The sequence below is a fragment of the Chenopodium album genome, chromosome 1 (genome assembly GCF_948465745.1).
Source record: "Chenopodium album chromosome 1, dcCheAlbu1.1, whole genome shotgun sequence".
Taxonomy (NCBI): Eukaryota; Viridiplantae; Streptophyta; class Magnoliopsida; order Caryophyllales; family Amaranthaceae; genus Chenopodium; species Chenopodium album.
Window position 1 is genome coordinate 67,569,513 of NC_137834.1, and position 21,810 is coordinate 67,591,322.

At 34.8% G+C, this 21,810-nt stretch overlaps 1 protein-coding gene across 1 annotated transcript; it reads right to left on the reverse strand.

Moving 5' to 3' along the window:
- Positions 1-609: 609 nt before the first annotated feature.
- LOC145557405 (phosphoinositide phosphatase SAC7-like) lies at positions 610-19,802 on the reverse strand. The gene is made up of 21 exons (XM_081618590.1): positions 19,497-19,802; positions 19,010-19,178; positions 18,803-18,886; positions 17,591-17,718; positions 17,403-17,494; positions 16,482-16,539; positions 13,952-14,008; positions 13,757-13,790; positions 13,589-13,669; positions 12,259-12,365; positions 11,528-11,614; positions 11,335-11,412; positions 10,356-10,426; positions 10,151-10,249; positions 9,267-9,366; positions 8,808-8,916; positions 8,487-8,559; positions 4,614-4,707; positions 3,412-3,504; positions 3,186-3,252; positions 610-1,262 (listed from the first exon to the last, which is right to left on the reverse strand). Exons 2-21 carry the CDS (start codon positions 19,155-19,157, stop codon positions 1,132-1,134), a joined length of 1,791 nt encoding a protein of 596 aa, XP_081474716.1. The 5' UTR covers positions 19,158-19,178; positions 19,497-19,802; the 3' UTR covers positions 610-1,131.
- Between the last annotated feature and the right edge of the window lie 2,008 nt (positions 19,803-21,810).

The following is a 21,810-nucleotide window of genomic DNA, read 5'->3' on the forward strand; positions in this document are numbered from 1 at the left end:
AGAAGATTTAGTAACAATTACCTTTTACCTATGGAAAAAACATTCCACCCGTTTATTACCTCTCTAAAACCCAAGATAACAAATACTGTTACTCTTCTCAAACTCAAAGTGATTTCTTTCTATAGTTATACCAAACAAATGAAAAAATACAATTAAATGATTCTTATTCTACCCTCTTACAAAAGATTTATTTCATTTCCGTTTCCATTATTCTAACACCCCCCCCCCCCCCCAACCCCGAATGTTTAATCAAATTACTCGAAGTCTCATAACTAAAGGAATGTTGTTAGCTAATACACACTAATTCATAAGTAAAATTCTGAAAGCTTAGGGTCCAAACTCCAAAGCGGCAAAAACGCAACAAAAGTAAATCAACAACTAATCAGGAGCTTAAAATAAGAGAGTTAAGCTTGATTAAGATGAATCAGGAACTCGAGAGTTACTTTTAAGGGTACATGACCAAATCTTTCAGATTATACAAATTTGCCGTGACAGCTAAATTTTGGATGTTAGTTTTAATCCAATCCACAAAAGTACAACGCCTGTTCTTATCAAACTAGAAAATAACTGACGGCTCAAATGATGGTCAGACAGAATCATTCAAGCACATTATCCTAAACAAACATTTATCAGTACATTCTCACTGTGAACCAGAATCACAAGATATACTTTGTTCAGCATAGGCTGTAGCATATCATTGCACTGTCGTTCAAGGACAGCTTTATATGTACAAAGATGCAGCAGACTTGATTAAGTTTAATATATATCATTATATACCCTCAAGGGTTAAAATACACTAACCAGCCGAAAAAGAAATAAAGTTCAAGGGGTTCGTGTGAACTATCAACTTCGTATAATAATACTCTTCCCTCTACTCAAACTATTTGGGAAGGATATCAGTAAGTTATTATAAAGAAGAGCACTTGTTGGCTCACCTAAACTTCTGTAATATTAAAAGGCAAATTAGAGACCTGCCGATCAGAAAAGCCCAGGTCAAATAGAAATTGAACAAGAAATCAACAAATAGGAATGAGAAACTCAAAGGTCGAATAAGACTCAACGACAAAAAACAGAGCAGCCAACCACTAACTTCCACATGTATCACTCCATCTGAAGATTATTAAATTATAATCAGCGTCGAGGCTTTGACAGGCTGGGTCGATTGCAAAACATCCGGCCATTGGCTCTCACAAATATAGCTATAGCAATACTTAAGCTTGCCCACATAAGCGAAAAGAATAGGTGTCGCCACTCTAACCGAGCTGTTGATCAACATTGCAACAAAAGATGTTTTTTGTAAGAGATTATTCCTAGTAAAAATATCAGAAATCCAAAAAAAATGCAGCACCCAAAAAAAAAAAAAAAAAAAAAAAAGAAAAAAGTGCATTGACATAAAGAAGGTGCCTGAAGCAAAAATGCACTAGAATTATGCTAAAAAATCATGCCAGATGGACTCTACATCGACTTCACATTAAGACGACTGAATTTCTCAGGAAGCTGTATTATTTTGTTATGCACTTTCCTATGCAACACCTTCATCCCACCCTTTGTGGAGGCTGACATTGTCAGAAAGGACCTTTAATGTTTGTCATTTTGTGAGAAAAAACCTTCTAACAAAATGGCGCCATGAGATTTAAAGTAATTATTTTTTGTTAACCAGGACCTTTGCCTGAATTCCAGCCATTGATCGCCACTTTCTGGTGTTGACTATCACGTGCAAAACATGTGACTTCATCAAAAGCCTCGACTTTCTCCCTTTCTTCCTTCCAACTACCATTTCCACCATCCCATCACAATCTTACTCAACATCATGTATAAAAATCAATTTTTGGTTTTTAAACCAAGATTAATTTTGATTTTCTTGTGGGATTAAGGCTTTGATTGATTGACTAATTTCGATTTTCTTGTATAAAGGAATTAGAAAGAGGGATCAAGGAAGGGAAAAGGGGGTTAAGGGGATGCGCTGTTGGCTAAGTCTGAGGGGGGGAGAGAATGAGGAACATACAGAGAGGGAGCACAGGTAGCAAAGGTAGAAAGAGTGGCTGAGGGCGATGCAAAGGGGGTTATGATGGACAGTGTGGTGGGTTTACAGAGGAGGAGGTCGAAAAAGGGAGCATGTGAGCATAGGTATAAGGTGTTTGTGTGGGTGACGATGTGGTTACAACTTGTGCGATGGTTAGACAAGGGTGGTATAGTGGTGAAAAGGTCAAGTTGTGGTGGAATGGTCTTCAAATGCTGGTAGACTGGTAGGAGGACGTAGGACATGGCTAGGGGTGGTGGACAAGTGGTTAAAAAAGAAAAGGAGGAAAAATTGAAGTCACATGCCCACTCACATGATGGTTTTGGTCAACAAAGAAAAAGAGGAAAGCGGTGTTCAATGGCCAAAATCAGAACAAAGATCCAGATGAGAACAAAAAAATATTACATTTTTAGGTCCCAAAGTGAAACATTTTTTTACGGTCCTTTCTCACAAAATGGCCAATACAAAAGATCCGTTTTAATAAATTTTCCTACATATTATTCCATGGATTAATACATTGCAGTAATGCAAAATAAGTATCCCATAATTTTGCTTCTAAACTTATACACTCACTCCAAGCATGCCATTAATACCATACTCACATTATGTTGATTCGATGAGTATTATTGAACATATGTTTGGAGAAAAAAAAAATGTCATAATGTGTTGTTCCAAACAATTAGATTTCACTTGAAGATTGATTCAAAATATTTCATTCAAATATTTGTAAAGAAAATCCACCATATCTAAATGCAATTGATGTCTTCAAAAAACTGAATTGTCAATTTCTAATTAGTTTCCTCACAAAATTTTTATGTTTGTGTTATTATTTATTAGACGCATACTCCTCTAGTTGGGGTTTTTTTTTTCCTGCACAAAACTCTATCTTGGAATTGATTTTTGCCAATTATACATGATTTAAGATAAATATAAATATGAAGACCAAGACTCCAAATTCTTGGATTCTTCCTTTGTTAGGTCAAAAGGTGAAACAACAAAGTACACCAAATATAAACATTGGATACGAGAGCAAACTTGTAATTTTTTGGTCTATATTATAAAATCTTATATACGAAATGAACTAGAGGAAGAGACAGCATAAGAAAAGCCAGCAAAAAAAAATAAATAAATAAAATAAGAGAGAGAGTAATAGTATGAAACACACCTTGCTTCAGAGACATGATTGCGAAAACGATCCCAGCCAAGACCAAGGAAAAAGCTAAAGGAAGAGACTACAATAAGAAAAGTCATCAGATCATTACACGTTTAATTGACTGAGAGAAAAAAAAAAAAAAAAAAAAAAAAAAAAAAAAAAAAAAAAAAAAAAAAAAAGGCACGCAGGGTGAAAAGGTAGCCATTGATTCTAGCGATAAGATTTAGTAATCACTCACAGCAAAAGCCTCAAAGCCTCCTTTTTGAGGTTGTGCAGTCATATCTCGGCTCACAGAAGCAATGAAGTGTCCATGCACCATATCAATGGCATCCTGCAAACATGAGAGGAAAAATTCAAGAACAGATACGGGATTCAATTTTAAGAAATCTTTTACAAGAGCATAAGAAATGAATAAGTATGCAACTGAACAACATGCGATACGATGAAATTAGTCAGTTACTTAATTTTTAAGGGGAATAGTCAGTTTAATTGAAATGCATACTGAGCATTAGAAAAGAAAAAAAAAAAGGTCTTTTTTGAAGGTTTTTACGTAGTTTTTTTTTTTATTTTTTTCTTTTTTGGAGAAACAAAAAAAGCAGGAATGGTTCTCCTTAAGCTCATTTCCGTTCCACTCACCTATTGTAGATTCGTACACCAAGGAAGGGAGTGTACGAAAAAAGGTGGATCAAATAAGAGAGAGAGAGAGAGAGAGAGAGGGTAGTAAGCGGATGCATGAACAGAAAAAGTTAGATAGATTGTAAGGTAAGGGGTAAGATATTAAAGTATGTGCCCAAAAAAAAAAAAAAGAGAGAGAGAGTAGATGTGGGAAAAGAAAAAAGAAACACCCCAAAACGGAAGGTGAGTAATACAAAAAGGAATGGAGGGAGTAATTCACATTGATTGACATATTTGAAGAAGGCAACTGAAGTGCTAAAGTACATAGTAAGGATTACTACACATTTACTACCTCCATTTCATATAATGTGCAACATTTACTAAAATGGATGCTACACATTACTTACAACAAATGTTTTATTTCCACTTTTAAGTTATCATTTCTTTCTATCTCTCTCTTCATCACATGCATTTGTTGCACTCTTCATCACATCTTTTTCTCTCTATTTAACACTCACAAACAAATTTTGCCTAGGAGCCCATGTCAAAGCCTTTGTTGCACATAATATGAAATGTTAGTTGTATTATTTACTAGTTTCCAACCAGCTTCAATTTCCAATTTGTCTTAATCCTCCATAGTTGCCCAAATTATTTAAAAGCAACATGTTACTTTTCCTTATCAATCCAAACTCAAAATTAATACAACTCACTCCTTTGAAAGTAAAATTTTTATAACGCAGGAAATATACAAGAGACGAAAATAACAGATAACATATGTCGACAAAAAAGAAACTGAATGAGCATATACAAGAAAAGGTACTGAACCTGTTTTGTTCCATCACAAAAGTTGTTCAGATAATATCTAGAAAGTGCATTCCACCCATCATTAAGTATACCTTCAAACGTTCGTTTGCCATACCTGGAAATTACAAAGTTGCATTAAACCAATTTGTATGTTAAATATTAACTTCATCAGTACAATTCAAGATATAAAAAGTTATCTCCCATATGTTAGACAGACACAAAACTTGTGGTGCAAAACATATAGCAAAATAACTAGTCAGTGTTAACAGATTGATAATTTGATCAAATAGATGTCATATTACTCTATCGACAACCAGGACCAATGTTGAGAGTCTATCGACAAGAATCGATGTTGAAAGTTTATCAACACCCAAAGGCCAAAATCTCATCACCCAATGAACAAATATGAAAAATCTCCTCGTCAACTTGACCCGATATTGTAAGTCAATGCAAAAATCAAACATAACATTTCTTAATTTATATAAGACATAACTGCCATCAAACAAGGAAAATTACAAAAAGCAAACCACCAAAATCAAGCAAAATAAATAAATAAACAAAGCCAAAAGAATATCCTCAAAAATAATAGGGCTTGTTCTGAACCAATCAATGGTATAGTAACTTTCACCTTGTACAGATGAAGGTACCATTTTGCCTTCCTGGACTGGGCAAAGGTACAAGTTAACGAAAACAAGCATAACATTTCGTAATATAGATAAGATAAGATTTCCATCAAACAAGGAAAATCACAAGGAGCAGTCCACCAAAAGTCCAAAATCAAGTGAAGCTCAAAGATAGTGGAGATTGTTCTGAAACAATCAAAGGTTTAGTAACTTTGACCTAGTACAAATGAAGGTAACATAGTGCCTTAACTGGGTTAGGTTAAGGAGCAAGTTAAAATACCTTCCCTAAACTAGGCAACAACAAAATATAAGCCTTAATCCCAATCATAAAGTAGACTACATGAACCAAGATTTCATCTCCGACTGTTGAGGAGGATGCTCTCTCTCTCTCTCTCTCTCTCTCTCTCTCTCTCTCTCTCTCTCTCTCTCTCTCTCTCTCTCTCTCTCTCTCTCAAACCCTATTTCTTCATAACATATTCTTAACTCAAGTCATCTTATGTCACCCTAGGCCTTTTATGAGACTCCTAATCCCATCTTTCTATGCTCCTTATCAGTGCTGAATTCGACCTTCGTTTCATATGCCCAAACTAGCATAACCCGGTTCTTCCTTATTTTCATTCAATATCAACAACTCCAACTTTCCTACGTATATCTTCATTCCTAATTCTATCCATTAAGAGATTGCCAAACATCTATTAACTCTACAACTCCATCTTTCTAACATAATCATTCTTAGAAAGTCAAACAAATATAACATAAAATAACGCTGATCAAATAGCCATCCGGTAAATTTTCCCTTTAACACCAAAGGGTATGCTCTTGCCACATAATACCCTAATTGTAGCTATCCATTTGGTACACTCCCTTCACCTAGATCCACCGCGATTAATCCTTTAGTTCCATTCTTTTGTAGAATCGAGCCAAGAAAACTCAAACACTCACTTTTGAACAACTCCTTACCATCCACAACAACTAAATCCCCTTGACTCCCTCATAGTACTAAATCAATATTCCATATGCTCCAATTTATCCCGACACTGTCTAAACCAGTTGGATTCTAAGTTCTAACATATATCTCCACTACTCCAATTAAACATTAATCTATGTATAGCCTCAAATCATACGACATGGTGCTTCATCTTAGATAGACCATTTTACTTAAATTGCTACAAAGAGAAAAAAAAACTTAATGCCGACCCTTTATGACATTAAATTGCAATCAAGAAATCCTTCATTACTTCACTGCAAGTCCTACCACTTGTATTCACGTCTCAATACAAATCCTTAATTAGGTCCATATATTTTTTAGGGTTACCTTTCTCGGTCGTCTCCACCAAAATACTTCTCTTGGAACCTTATCATAACACATCAAAAGGACAATGAAAATCATAAGCAAATCCTATCTCGCATTGTAGTAATCATCATTTTCCTTATCTCATGAGTCACTTCTATAATTGAACACCTTGGAAAAAACCATAGAACCCAAGTTTGGAGACTATACTCTATCATTCTCTTTCACAATCACATGGTGTAATTCATAAGCATTATCCCATGATTGTTAGAACAACCTTTGTTCTTAAGTACCGAGGTGTTTTATCTCCAATCCTATAGGATCTAGTTTATCCTCCAAATCATTTTTCCTTAACATATCCAAACCTAAATAGGAATATCAGGTAGACCAATTGCTTTCTTTAGCCTCACTCTCTACCACCTCTTTCACAATTCTTTTCATATACTTCCAGTTGACTTCATGGTCATCCATTGGATAACTCTTTGAAGTATCCCATCCACCTCTTCGTGATGTCTTTAGCCTATAGCAAAATCCTCTAGTCTTTATACTTTACATTAGCTATGGGTCCTTGTTCATCACTTGTCTTCTTTTTGCCATCCTATAAATATACTTTTCCCTCTCCTATAAATTCAGAATTTCAAACACTTTTTCTACCACACTGCTCTTGACTTTAGAACTTGTATTTTGCAATGTCGCCTCATTCCTACAAATTCCTCATGCCAAATAACATTCTAGTTTCTTCTTGATTGGTGATTTAGAGTCCACATTCCACTACGATGTATCCTGGTACAAAAATTTCCTCTTTGATTTTCATATAACCTCCTTGGCCACTCCAGAGAAACAATTCCAAGCAAAGTCGGGTTTCATCTCTGATTTCGGCTTCTTATACCACTCTTATCATTAAAATCCTTAATATTGTCTTCTCTCAAGTTCCACCATCCTATCCTTGGTTTATCTTAGTTTTTTCCTTTTCCTTGACCCAGCCTTCTTACGAACTTCCAAGACTTATAGACTATGTGGCGCGCCTACACTCTGCAACCTATCATTAAGCTAAGTAAAAAAAAGGTCAAAGTAGAAGTAAAAAAGTATTTATTTTTCAGATTTACGCCCCACATAATTACTATACTAAGTATTTCCCTACCTAGTACCCGGACTTCTTACCCTCACCACCCGTTAAAAAATAAATAAAAGAAAACAGAGATTGCACAGTTGAATGGTCGAAGAACCAGTTTCCCGTCGCCAGAATAGAAATCCGACAACCTCTTAGTGTCAGACTGCTCGCTTTTCACTTACAATCAAAACCCATAAGATTTAGGTTCTTGGTTCGGAGACTCTGCCCTTCTATTTTAGATTTAGGGTTCATGACTAAAGAGTCCACTTTTTCACCCAAGGGTCCGACCTGAATTCCGTGTCCACACCCAAGTGCATCGTGTTGACACCCGTACGGCCGGGAGGTTGGTCCAGCATCCTAGTTGACATGTATAAAAAATAAAATAAAGCTACACCTAAAAAGTATAAATTACATTGCAATAATTCATGTCAAAGCGAAACCACTTCTGGAGTCTAGAAGATAATACGGAAAACACCAAGGCCAATCAGAATCATTAATAAACCCTCCGTTCCTAAAAGTTCGACTCACTTCTACTTCATTCCTTTATTAGAAACCCCTTTTACTATCTATCCCTCCCACACACTATTTACACCTTTTTACATACTCTTTCATACTTAATCAACTTTTTCCTTACAACCACCCACCTTTATACCCCATCTTTCTTACTTAATTCACTTTTTTCCCCGGTCACTTTTTCCATACATTCCTAAAAACAAGAGTTTACAATAAGTGAGTTGAACTTTCTGAAAAAGAAGAATTATTTTTATCAAAGGGGCATTTCCGGCTAAAAGAAATGTGCATAGGAACATATACTCCACCATAAGCACAGAAATAAAATGTGTGTATCCATAGCAAATAACAATACATACCTGACGTAATCCCCTTTCAGAGCAGGAGTGCCAGAATACTGGATGCTTACATTATCCCCATGATTCGCCCACACTATAAAGAGAGAGGAAAGAGGAAATTAATCAACACTGTTGCATTATACTAATACAATACAACGATGGTCACTTCAGCACCAAGAGCACCTATAAACCTTTAGTTGCAATTCCAACATTGTTGAATGTGCATAAGTGGGCAAATATCTTCAAGAAATAATACAATAATGAACATAAAAAATTCTAAAGATCAAGCACCATTTAAAATAAAAATTAAATTAAAAAAATAATGCAAATAATAGTACTCACATATTTTAAAATTCTCGTCAAATTTAGGGTGTGAGCTAATGGTCTCTTCAGCACCAAAAATACCGATTCTCCTTAGTTGCATTTCCAACATTTTTCGTCCTATCATGCTCTGTTACCACAATTCATGAAGGTACAGAATAACACCAATAGTGTTAGATCAACAAGAAATTTTAAACTAATCCAGACTATAGAAAATAAGATAACTGTCCCATAAAAAAATAAAAATAAAAAATAAAAAATAAAAAGGATAACTGCAGTGAAGCAAAATAATGAGATCAGATGAAGCTTGATCACCACAAACCAAAGGTGTTGCAAAGAATTGCGCACAGCGATATCAGAGGAAAGATTTTTTTAATCATCACCCCACGAAAAGAAGTTCAATTAAAAGCAAAAACGCAGTCTAATGGATTCTTATTCAATTATAGCACAAATAAATCAGAAACCATTCAACAAACCCACCTGTGTGACATTGGTGCGATCCAAGCAATCAATACAATTACTTCTCACAACACCACTTTGCTCCTCGATTTTTTCTCCTTTTTCATTCAGCAGGAGATATCTAAAACATATAACAATTTACAGCAACAAATGAGTAGTCCTATGGATGAAAATTAACAGCTAACAAACACATAGGATTTTCCAATACACAACTATATAATTTCCATCATTCAATAACCTTATAACTTTAACAATTTATTTGCCAAACATGAAATAAAATTTAATCAAGACGTAAAAAAAAAAAAAGGATGATTTCGAAGACTAGAAATACCATAGGTATCATCAATACAAAAAGGGTTGATGTAAGGAGGCAAGACAATTCAAAATTAGTTTAATCAACTAAATCAAAACTTCAACTTCAGTTAGCTTGACTCGATATATTCTCGAGCCAACTCTAGGAACCTTTATAACTCATGAGAAACTTGCAAAATTTTATAAGCATAATAAATACTTCCTCTATGTAATTATATACTACTTCGTGTGTTATATTTAATACTTCTTCTGTTTTTATTTAGTTGCAACACTTTTATTTTTTGCAGTATTCATTAAGTTACTTTAACTGTCTTTGGTGCTTTATATAGACTCTGGCAAACGTCACATTTTTGGATTCTCTAACTATCAAGTTCAATTCGCACATAATTTTCATTACAAAATAAAACTGAAAGTACTTACATTCTGAAATTCAGTGCATAAACTACCCCTTGCTTAAACAAAGACTACAAATTAATAGGCATTGATATTACTACCTCTAGCTACAACAAAGACAAGAAAATTTATTTTAATAATACCCTGAATCCCATCAAGATAAGCCCAAGAAGAGGAGGGGGGGGGGAGGGGAGTCATACCTATTTTTGTTCAAAAATTCTGAAATTTGATCATACAAACGTGAAAGTCTCTCAAAATGCATGTGTCCACATATCCTATGGAAATCAAAGTGCAGATATCTACAACCACAAAATAATAATAATAATAATAAATAAATAAAAATTGATATTAGCACAAAGAAGAGAGATTGCATTAAGGAGAAAAAGAACAGAATATCTCAAACACCTTATTTCCTCAATTGCAATCTGCTGCATTGCATTCCCATACATCTCACACAATTGGCCCTCACCACCAGTCTGACAAGAATAGCAAAAGAGCTAAGATTATCAACAGCAAAAATTTATAAATGCATTCTTACGCTGTACTGACAAAAAAAGCAAGGACTATACATAAGCTGTCTGCCTGTGTCCATTTGCTCATGCATGATTGCATGAACATCAAGAGTATATCTATACAATTAAGATCCTATTCAAATTTCAGAATTTAATTTTGGAAAGTAGTCCCTCGTATTAATATGAAAATATTGATACTGTATTATTTTAACATAAAAAAAAATTAAAAAAAATAAAAATAAAAGTCTTAATAATCCATTTTTAAGGGACTTATAACCAAGAAGACCTTGTTCCTTTTTTGTATTAAAATGGCAGGAGCTATATGGGTTTTCAGGTAACAAAAGAATAGCACAAAGGAGAGAGCATAAGGAGAAAAACTGAAAAACATAACAGCTATAAAATACTACGTAAATAAATCTTGTGGACTTATATACAAAATGACATAAGCCCAGATAAGCACTCACTGCTATTCTCTCAATGATAACTAAGTTATTAAAAGATACTCCCTCCATTTCTATATGTTCTTGATTTAATTTTTTTGTGAAAGAATCACCGTCAAAGCAAGAAGATCATTTTGAAACAGAGGGAGTAAAAGGTTTCACAAGCAAGAAAGATACTTTTGACAGCTGGAATAAATCCACGCAAAGAATAACTTAAGAATGAAGCCAACGGGATCAAGCAGAAACATGTCAACTGAAGCACATGAAAGTTACCATGATTCTGTAACTGACGCATTTTCAATAATACTCTCCTTCCCATAATAATCTATGCCTCAACTTATGTTCATAATCATTGATTGATGTACAATTCATCTACCATGATACCTACAGGCCTAATATAGAATTCCATATCCATGGGAGTTGTTGGCAAACCTTATTGACAAGATCAACAGCTAGCACAGCACCATATCGTTTTCTCAAGTCCAGAAAATGCCTTTCAGCAACTTGTGGCTGCACATGGCACAAGTCAAATACTAGATTAAAAGAAAAGTACATTAAAAAATCAAATTATAAAATTCATGTAAGTCCCATCCCTCAGCTAAAAAAATAAAAAATAAAAACTCACTGCTTTCTCTGGATTCACGACTTCGAATTTTGGTTTATATTTCAGATTAACAACTTGCTCCCACTCGAAAGGCATTGACCCACGAACCTGCAGACATTATGGATAGGGTATCACTCATAGCTACAATCTACATACAAAGCCCACAGGCCACAACAATAAGATTTTGTAGTAAGTAACCACTGTCATGAGCCAACGCAGATCAGAATTTCAGATAAATCGGAGTTCAGCAAAAAGGAAGAGGTAAACACAAGTTCTTTCTCATAAACATGCATAATACTATCTTCAATGATTCTCTCCCATATATACCATGGATCTAACTACTGCACCATAATGTGGACTTATTCTTCTCAAAGAATATACAACAGTTAACACCAATAATAATAGACTTACATCCATAAATTAACCAGCATTCCAGCACACATCACTAAATAAAATGGATAATAGTCCCAAATCCCAATATGACTTATCTTATATGCATAGTAAAAGACATACATAAACCATTTATAAGTATTAATGTAAACAAATAAAAAAAATAATAATAAAAAAAAATAAAAAATGAACTTTCTATAACCAATTGGAATCTAGGGATCCTATAGCTTATCATTAAAGACTTAAACCTATAAAAAGAACTTTTTAAAATCTCCCACAAAGCAAAATCAATAAATGATTCTTTGCTCATCATTAAAATGCCACTTTCCACCATAACCCCTGACAGTGTGCTACTCAATTACCTGCACAAAAGATGCTGTATAGCCATTTATCTGCACAATTTGCTCAGTTTCAACAAAATTTGCAACATATCCATCAGAATTAGCTCCTCTTCTCCACATTCGTGTACCTTAAACAAAATTGGACTTCATAAATCATTACAATGACTCGGTTAAAGAAGACTAGCCCAATTTCCTACAACTGAAAAGTGAAAGATGCACACATTCATGTTGCTTGTCTTCCTTTAAGCAGAAGGAAATTCTAAGGGAGAAACAGGTAACCAAAATAGGAGCCTGTCTTTTTTTTAAAAAAAAAAAAAAGAAAAAGAAAAAGAAGAAGTAAAGGCGTAGCCTACCAATCGAGAGGAAAACATGATACGTAAGCATTTCAGTTTCTTGGAAAAGTAAGGATCAAAATATTAGACACCATAGTGTCATACAATTCATAAATTCTTCAAAGAAGTATCAAAACAATGAATTACAGAAGAGAAAGTTCATCATCCACATGAAGTAATATAACATGACTGGTTTTGTAACACACAAAAGATATTATGTATGTAGTAACTTGTAATGAAAATAGTTGCCAATTGGTATGAGAGGAAAAATGTCTAATCGTTGCACATAACGTATAACGGAGGTAGTATAAAGATTCAGAAGAATGCTAGGTGAGCCTTGTAGATAAACAAGAAGCTTTTCCAGAAAATCAAACTACATCTTGCACTCAAATTTGTTCCATGGACTCAATTCCAATATACTCACAACATTTGGAGCATACAGAAAAGATTTACTTGATCTATCAGAGGAAAAATTCTAATCAGAGCGGTGAACTAACTCACGTAGCAGGCGAGGTGAAGAAACCTCAACTATCAAAATGGTAAAAAAGCAGAACGCCAATGCTTTTTCCTTGGAGTTAAAACAATATCTAGCATTTTTAGGCAGTGAATTAAAAGAGGGGAAAAAAAGTATCATTTATGTCATGAGTTGCATTTTCTTATTTACTAAGTATTACTGTTCCAGTTTAGTTCAGTTAACATTCAATTGCAGATCAGTGGACAAGGGAAAACATCATTACTAGATGTCATAATTATTAGCCATAATTTCTTATGAGACTAATAAAAAGGTTAGTTATCATATTTCATTCAAGCAATTAAGAGTAGGTTTCCAAGTACATTGGCAACATAAAGCTTTCCAATACTCCTTGTGTTATGAAACCCTTGCTTCACACTTTTACAGGTCTTGGGGTCAGTGCATAGAAGATATCCAAAGAGAAACTAAAGTGGACAGAAAAGTAGAAAACAATTGGCACAAAAGGCTCTGGATGGAGAAGTGGAGTCAATAAAATAAAATAGCATACCAGTTCTCCTGGTACATCTGCGAGCAACCAACGTAACATCAATAGTATCTTTTCCTATAGCAGTTTGGAAATTATGGAAAGCTTGACACGGTTAAGGAATCCAGTCGAATAGGAAGATATCGATGAAAGTTGCATCCAAATCACAGAAAAACTAAATAAAAAGGATACTTCCTTGCAGAATGGGAAGCAAGTATGGATCAAGCTGCAAAAGAAAAAATGTTCTTTGTCACCAATCTCATTAATAGCAAACACCAAAGGCAAGAGTAATAAATACAGCAGAAAGAATAATAATAATATACATTGACTGTGATGCTGAGTCAATTCAGAAACCAACAACACAGATAAATAAGATGCAGAACAAACCTTGTTATCAATAAGAATTTCCATCATGTAGTTGTTCCAGCAATATCTTGGGTCTGCCTGCAACAATAATGAATAAGCATTGACAATTTTTTCTACTTTTATAATCCATAAGACTCCCAAAAAAAACCACTGGCAGTCCTTAAGCAGAAGTGGAAATGACAAATTAACTAAATTCTTGTGCATTGCTCTAATTATATTATATATAGCACCTAAAAGCCCCAAATGCCCCATCCCAAAAGGAGATAGCAAGCCTTGATGATGTAAGCTATGTGGCTTTCATAATATACACACATCTCATATTGTCATAAAAGGGAAAGAAAAAGACACGACCAATTGTTCAACAACAACAAAGCCTTAGTCCCAAAATGATCTAAGGTCGGCTAACATGAATTGTCATAAGAAACCGTCTAAAAAGGAACAAGAGCATACAAAATAATCAATAGAATAAAAGTCTGAAGCAAAAAAAGGGGTATAAAGTGAGAAACGGAAAGAGTATACAAATAAAATTTAAGAGAGTTTAAAATAGGGTAAGGAGATTAAAAAGGAGAGGAGATAAATGTGAGTAAAAGAAAAAAAAAAAAAAAAAAAAAAGGTTTGAGAAAACATTAGCAGATGATATAAGTAATGTTTGCAAAACACATGTTGAGTAAATAATAAAAGTAAATACGAAAAATATTGGAAAAATTAACCACAATAAGTCGAACTCAATATTGGAAGACCACCCAAAGTTACTTATGGTAGTTAATTTTTCACGAAAAATAAACAAAAGTATATATGTATATATATTATATCATGACACGTCTTCGACGTTAATTTTCTCCCTACACTCCGCCCTATCCAACTTCATATTTTCCTCGATCCCGGCACTCATATCGCTGTCAATCACCCTCTTCCAAGTTTTCTTAGGTCTTCCCCTAGACCTTTAACCCTTGCACTCCAACACTTTGCCACTATTCAAGCCTCCTTACCAGAAGTTAGAACTGTTACAAAAACTTAATTCCCATAATAACTTGTTTTATGGTTCATATGGCAGGCTAATTGGTAACTTTTATGTTTCACGATACTGTGAATGCATTTAGTTTTTTTGTAGTCGAAGTTTTTTCTTACGCTTTTTACTAACACTAAACATTTTCCACAATTACTTACTAGTTACTACTAAAAGCACTGTACAAATTACATGCAAAACATAAGCTATGGCCTATGATATTCGAGATACATAAGAAGCTTCACTTCTATATAAATATAGTCTTGTTTATTGTAACCCTAATAGTGTTCCTACTCGCCCACCTAAACACATCTGCTACACTCGTCTTCCTAATACGATCCTCCCTAACAACCAAGATTTAACCTATTTAATAACGATGATATTATAATAGTAGTACATTAAGTTTTCCCTTTAGCCTAAAAGGTACATTGTTGATGCACAAAAAAACAGACATCAAACTCCATTTGAACCATTAAGAATTAATATGTTAGTACATATTGGTCAAGATCTTTATAAATTTGCAAAACCAACCCACGGTAACTTAATTGCTCACTTATAAGTAACTCCTAACAATCCAATATAACTACCAAGTACCAACTCAATTGAATCCTTCTAAGCGACAATGACACTCTAAGTACCCAGCTTGCTCCAAGGCTTAGTATGCAATCTTAAATTTCCAATGCAAAAGATCATGTCAACTGATATATCCTACTTTTTTTCGCCTTAGAAAATGAAAACTCTCGGCATATAGAAGAAGAAAAATTCCTTTTGTAGTTTCAATTTTCAATAGCAAAGGCTGCCTCAATATTCTTTCCAAACACTACGGACATGTTTGGCCAAAAATTTAATAATAATTTTAGATTCAAGAAAAATTGTAAAAGTAACTTTTATGTCGGCATAGTTGCATTAAATTAGTTGTTTTTCCCAAATGATATCATAATGTTTTGCAGCCAAGACGAGGGAAACCTAGGATACTTGCAATGACTACTGTTGATCTTTAAAGTGATAGCAAGTTTTAGAAAATTTTTGAAAAGAGCGTTCTGATACTGGTAGTTGGTGATCTTTTTTGCGATTTGGCTAATTTATCAAGTGAAAAATTATCTTTTAATGTCCTTTTTTTAGGGGTTATCTTTTTATATCTAGTATTGACTACTATTAGGTTTTCAGTTTGGTGCATTTATAGACAAACTATAGGCTTCAAAAAATATTAAATGTTAGCAGTTGCTCCACTCCAAATTTGGCTTTATTTTTTCTTCAATGATATTAAACTAATAAGCAAAAAAAATTGGATGGATAACTTTATACACTTATTACACAGTACATAAATAAACAAATAAATCATCAAAAATAGCAAGCTTTGAACACCATCTCCAATTCGGCATTGTAGCCTATGATATTTTAATGGAGGTAGAATTAAAACTTGAAGATACTAAATAGTTGCACAAGAATAATGATGATGATGCGTTCAAAATACTACATGTTCATAAGTTTATTTGACCAACTAAAAACAATTAAAAATCCATTGATGACAAAGAATAGGATTACCTGTCTCCAAAGAGGGAGTGTCTTTGCTTCATCGCCTAAGTCATGCAATCTCTGCATACTATAATAGACAAATATTAGTAATTCCTAAACCATTGCATGCTTTACTATCTGTCCTTCCCCCCAACCCTCTGCCTTACGCAGTCACCTGCTGCAAAGCTGTGTAATAGGGGCTACAGTCAAAATACATAATTCCCTCATCAGTATCCCAGAGCTCCTCCCCTACCCAAACAAAGGAATACCAATGGACAAAAACTCAAGCACTAAATCAATAGAATCAGGCATATTTTAATGCCAATAATAAACAAGCTCTGAAGCTGCCTTATGAGTGAAAAAAATAGACTAGGAAAACCCCAAAAAGGTAGCAATCATCTGTCAAAACAAAAGGTAGTGCAAAATAATATCTTGTCAAGGCATCATCTTGCCAAAAATCCATAGAACTCTGATCCTTAACAACTGTAACCTGCTTTCAGCTAATAGAAGAGCATAGGAATATAAAGTGCACCCCCCCCCCCCCCCCCCCAAAAAAAAAATAATAATAATAATAATAATAAAATAAAATAATAAAAATCCTCAATATTGTTCAGTGATGAAGATAGAACCATTCATGAAAACCAATCAACCTAACGGCCATACCACATACCTCCAGGGTCCATAAGTGCCTAAGCAGTTTCTATAACGCCGAAATTATTCTAAATATTGTTCAGTTATGAACGTAGGCTGAAAAAAAAAGTTAAATCAGGTCACCATTCGTCTAATAGTGTGGGATAGTGTTGGCAGACTTGGCACTAAGCTTCTGTTAGGTATAATACTCCCAAAAACTTTCCACTATTGGTATTCTGAATCTGATATTCACTTAAAAGACAACACTAAGTACTTTACTACTTTCACAGCAGAAAAGAAGGATAGGAACCAATAAGATACCTTAGAGTTAAATTGATATCATAAGAGAAATACAATCCCGGAGTCTTCTCTGCAGCATTTAACAGTGAGGAAAATTCTGTCTCCTTACTTTTCTGCCAAAGTTGGTCAGCCTAGAGTGAGTTTCAATCACTTTTAATGGAAGAAGTATAAAAATTAAATAAAATCAATAAAAACATTCTTAGTGATACCTGCTCTGCAGGGGAACTTTTAAGAGAATGGTCACAAGGCAATATCTTCATGGATGAAACTTTATAGATAGGATGGCCCAGGTAAGATCCAGCACATTCACGTTCAGTTATCACAAATAAATATAGCCCTGCAATGTTGAACAGAAATGGGTTTAGATCAACCAGATCAAAAGGCATCAAGCATTAGGTGCAGCTTAAATCTGTTATGAGAGATTCCATGCATTTCTTCGGCATTCCATCAGAACTTAGACCAACAAATCAGACACGTGAGCAAAGTAAAATTGAATTAACAAGTCCACGTACAATTATATTTTCCAATATTCACAACCCTTCAAGAAGTTAATCCTTGCAAATCTATACTAATATATTAAAAGGCGTTTCTAACAACGTTCACGTGTCACGTAAACAATCCTCATTACGCCACGTCACCCATGCAACTACTTATAATGCCATGTGGCTCTCCCTTCCATTTGTTTTCATTACATGTCATGCACTTATAATAATAAAAAAATTAAAAAAAAAAATAGTTCACCACAAGAAGCTATGTGATTTTTTATGTGATCTTTTGAATACAAAATTTTAATATATAACAAATGACAACATGAACAACAAATTTAATTAAAAGAAAATTAAATCATAAATTACAACATATATTACTGTCAGTTCCATGTAATAATCCGGGACATTGCCCGGCCCAAAAACTAGTTGGTAATTATATTTAGGTCCTTGAAACTATGAAGGATTGAAAAGCCCATATTAATATTAACGAACATGATTTCAAATTTTGTGTGCTACACTTAATACTCACTTTACCAAGTCATGAACCCGGAAAGAAAACACCCACTCTCACCCATTTCTTCCCCCCCCCCCCCCCCTCCCCCCACCCAAAAAAAAAAAAAAAAAAACAAAAACAAAAATTATTAAGAATTTAAGATAGTTGACATTAAGTCCACTAATGAGGCAGTTTGCTAAATAGTGGTCAATTAATCAACCAAAAATCTAATATGTCGAATTGTCGATAACTCTAGGCATGTGATAATGGTAAGGAAGAAATCAGAAACAAAGTATGGGATGGAAAAGGAATTGCAAAAGCCAAGCTTTTCGTACAATGGTCAACACAAGATGTATCAAGATTGGAGTTCAATATTGTTTATTCAATAGCAAGCACAGCATATTGTATATTAATTCAAGTAACCAAGTAAATTAGCTTGCCTGCCAAGAGCTTTAACATGCCCATCACACCATAAATCGACTGAATTTTTGGTACGTGCACAGCGCTACATTGGGGGAGTTCATCTGAAAAATACATATACATATATATTCAATTTCAATCAAAAAATCCAAAAATTAAAAAAAAAATGAACAATGATCCCATACACAAAACATCATTAAAAATGGTAAAATCTAAAACAAACAGACCAAGAAGCTTCAGGGATCCGTCGACTCGGCTGACTGACAAAAAAGAGCCACCGGTGCCATCAGTTGGTTCAACAACATACTCATCTGGAAATTCCCAAAGCCTCATTCTAGCATGTAGTTTGTGTCCAGCATCTACTTTCCCCATCATTGCCAATTATACCCCACTTCACTATCAATAACAACAACAATTTAAATCATTCAGATCCATGCTCACCAATTAAACATATTAACAGCAACAATCTAAAAAAAAAAAAAAAACCAAGCATAAAATAAAAATCAAAATAATTAACATAATAAAAGAATAAAAAAAATTAGGCAAAATTACTCTGCTTTTCAATTCATTGATAAGAAAAAAAAATACAAAAAAAAATATGTGAAGATGCATCTAAGTTAGAAATTGTTACGAAGGTGTATATAAAATCGAAAATTGAAGTAAAATTATAATACATGGAAATTAAAGGAGATGAAGATGATGAGAGAAACGTACCGGAGAAGAAAGGTGGTGATCGGAGATTAAAGAGAGAGAAAATAAATAAAACCGGGAATTGATTAAGAATGAGTGAATGACAGAAATGTCGTGCACGTTGAGGAAATTGTGTTGTCAAAGGTTCCTGATTTTTGAATTTTAGTAAAAATTGTTCTGAGTTACGAGAGTTAAGGAGATTCAATTGAATTTCATCCTCCTTCAATTAGCCCAAAATTAGTTTTTCTTTTTTTTTTTTTTTTTGGGGTCAAATTAATCAAATTACAATTGTCTTATAATTGTTTGCCTCTAAATAGAAGTACGATTAGATTTTTGTTATTTTCTAGTTGACCGGACCCATGAATAAATTTATCGGTAGGTTTAGACATTCAATTTTAAGAACATAAACAAAATTCATGTCGAGTAGGTTTAGACATTAAGTTGTTCGTATTGTTTCATGATTTTATCCTAAAAACGATAAGTTATGGTTAGTATTTTGTTGCCTCCAACTTACATATATAGTTCATACTAGGTTAATTCCCGTGTCATGCACGGTAATTTTCAATAACCATTATTAAACTATCATTATTAAAATTGGTTTTTATAAACATAAAAAACTAATAATATAATGGTTATTTTAGATTTTAACACCTGCTAAAAACCCGAAAATGGTTTTTAACACATAAAAAAAAAAATTGATTTTAACACCACCCAAATTTCAAAAAATTGGGTATTACCACCACGTAACTGATTCCGTTTACAAATCCGTTAAGTAGGGCCATATAGACACGTGTCGCTTTGTTATTGGCCAAAAAAATAATAAAAAATCAAAAAACAAAAAATAAAAATTTTAAAAAAAAAATTAAAAAAAAAATTAAAAAAAAAAATAAAAAAACCTAAAACTACCCCAGCCACCCCAGCCCCACCCACCGCGCCACCACCGGCGTCCCCAAACCCACCCCCTGCCGGCGTCCGGCGTCCCAGAGAATCGCCCGGCGCCGGCGACCCCACCCCCACCACCCTTTCCTCCACCTACGCACCCCACCCCTTCCCTTTCCCCATTTTCATTTCCCGACCCACCACCCCGAAACCACCCTAAACGCCCCCTCCCCCGGAAAACGCCCCTCCTCCCCTTCCTCCTCCCCCGAAAACGCCCTCCCTCTCCTTTCCCCCTCCCTTAATCGATTCCCTACCACCCCAAACGAAACCCTAAAACCCGTTTAGGGTGGTTTCGGGGTTGTGGGTCGGGAACAAAAATGGGGAAAGGGAAGGGGTGGGGTGCGTAGGTGGAGGAAAGGGTGGTGGGGGTGGGGTCACCGGCGTCGGGCGATTCACTGGGACGCCGGTGGTGGCGCGGTGGGTGGGGCTGGGGTAGTTTTAGGTTTTTAATTTTTTTTTTAATTTTTTTTTATTATTTTTAAACAAATAAAATAGTGACACGTGTCACTGTGGGCCACATTTAACGGAAACCGTTAAGTGGTGGTAATACCAATTTTTTGAAAATTTGTATGGTGTTAATACCCATTTTTTTTTTTTTTTGGAGGTGTTAAAAACCATTTTCGTGTTTTTAGCATGTGTTAAAATCTAAAAAAACCTAATATAATTGACAAATTTTGATCAAATTACTGAATTATAAAAGATAGGAAAAATTGATAAAAATAATCCCAACTTTCGTCGGTTCACTCAAAATAATCCCAACTTTGGATTATTTTTAAATAATCCGAACTTTAGGGGTTATTCGCTCAAAATGGTCCGATGTGACCGGTAACCTATTAAAGAGGTATTTGTTTTTTTTTTGTGTGCTTAAATGACATGTGTCACTACATGAATGGTTGAAAATAATTAAAAAATAATAAAAAAAAATAAACAAAACAAAAAAAACACCCAGCCCCAACCCCACGCTGATACCACCAACACCCACGTCTAGCACACCGGCGTCCATCCTCCCACCGGCCCAGACCCCCTCCCCTACCGCCGACACTCCTCTCTCCTCCCACCGGCCCAGACCCCTTCCCCTACCGTCGGCATCCCAACGCCCCTTCCCTCAAAACCCCCACCGTGAAACCACCTAGACTTAACCCGAAACCCAAATAAAAAAAACTCAGCCCACTGCGCAAACCACCCAAATCAACGCTCCCCACCCTCGGAACCCTAACGCTAGGGTTTTGAGGGTGGGGGAGCGACGATTTGGGGGTTTTTATACAATGGTTTGGGTGTTTTTAGGGTGATTTAGGGGGAAGGAGGAGAGAAGTGTCAGCGCTAGCGTGAGGGACGGATGGTTTGGGTACTGGCGTCGGTGTGAGGTAGGGTCTGCGGTAGTGGTTGGGGGCTTCGGAGG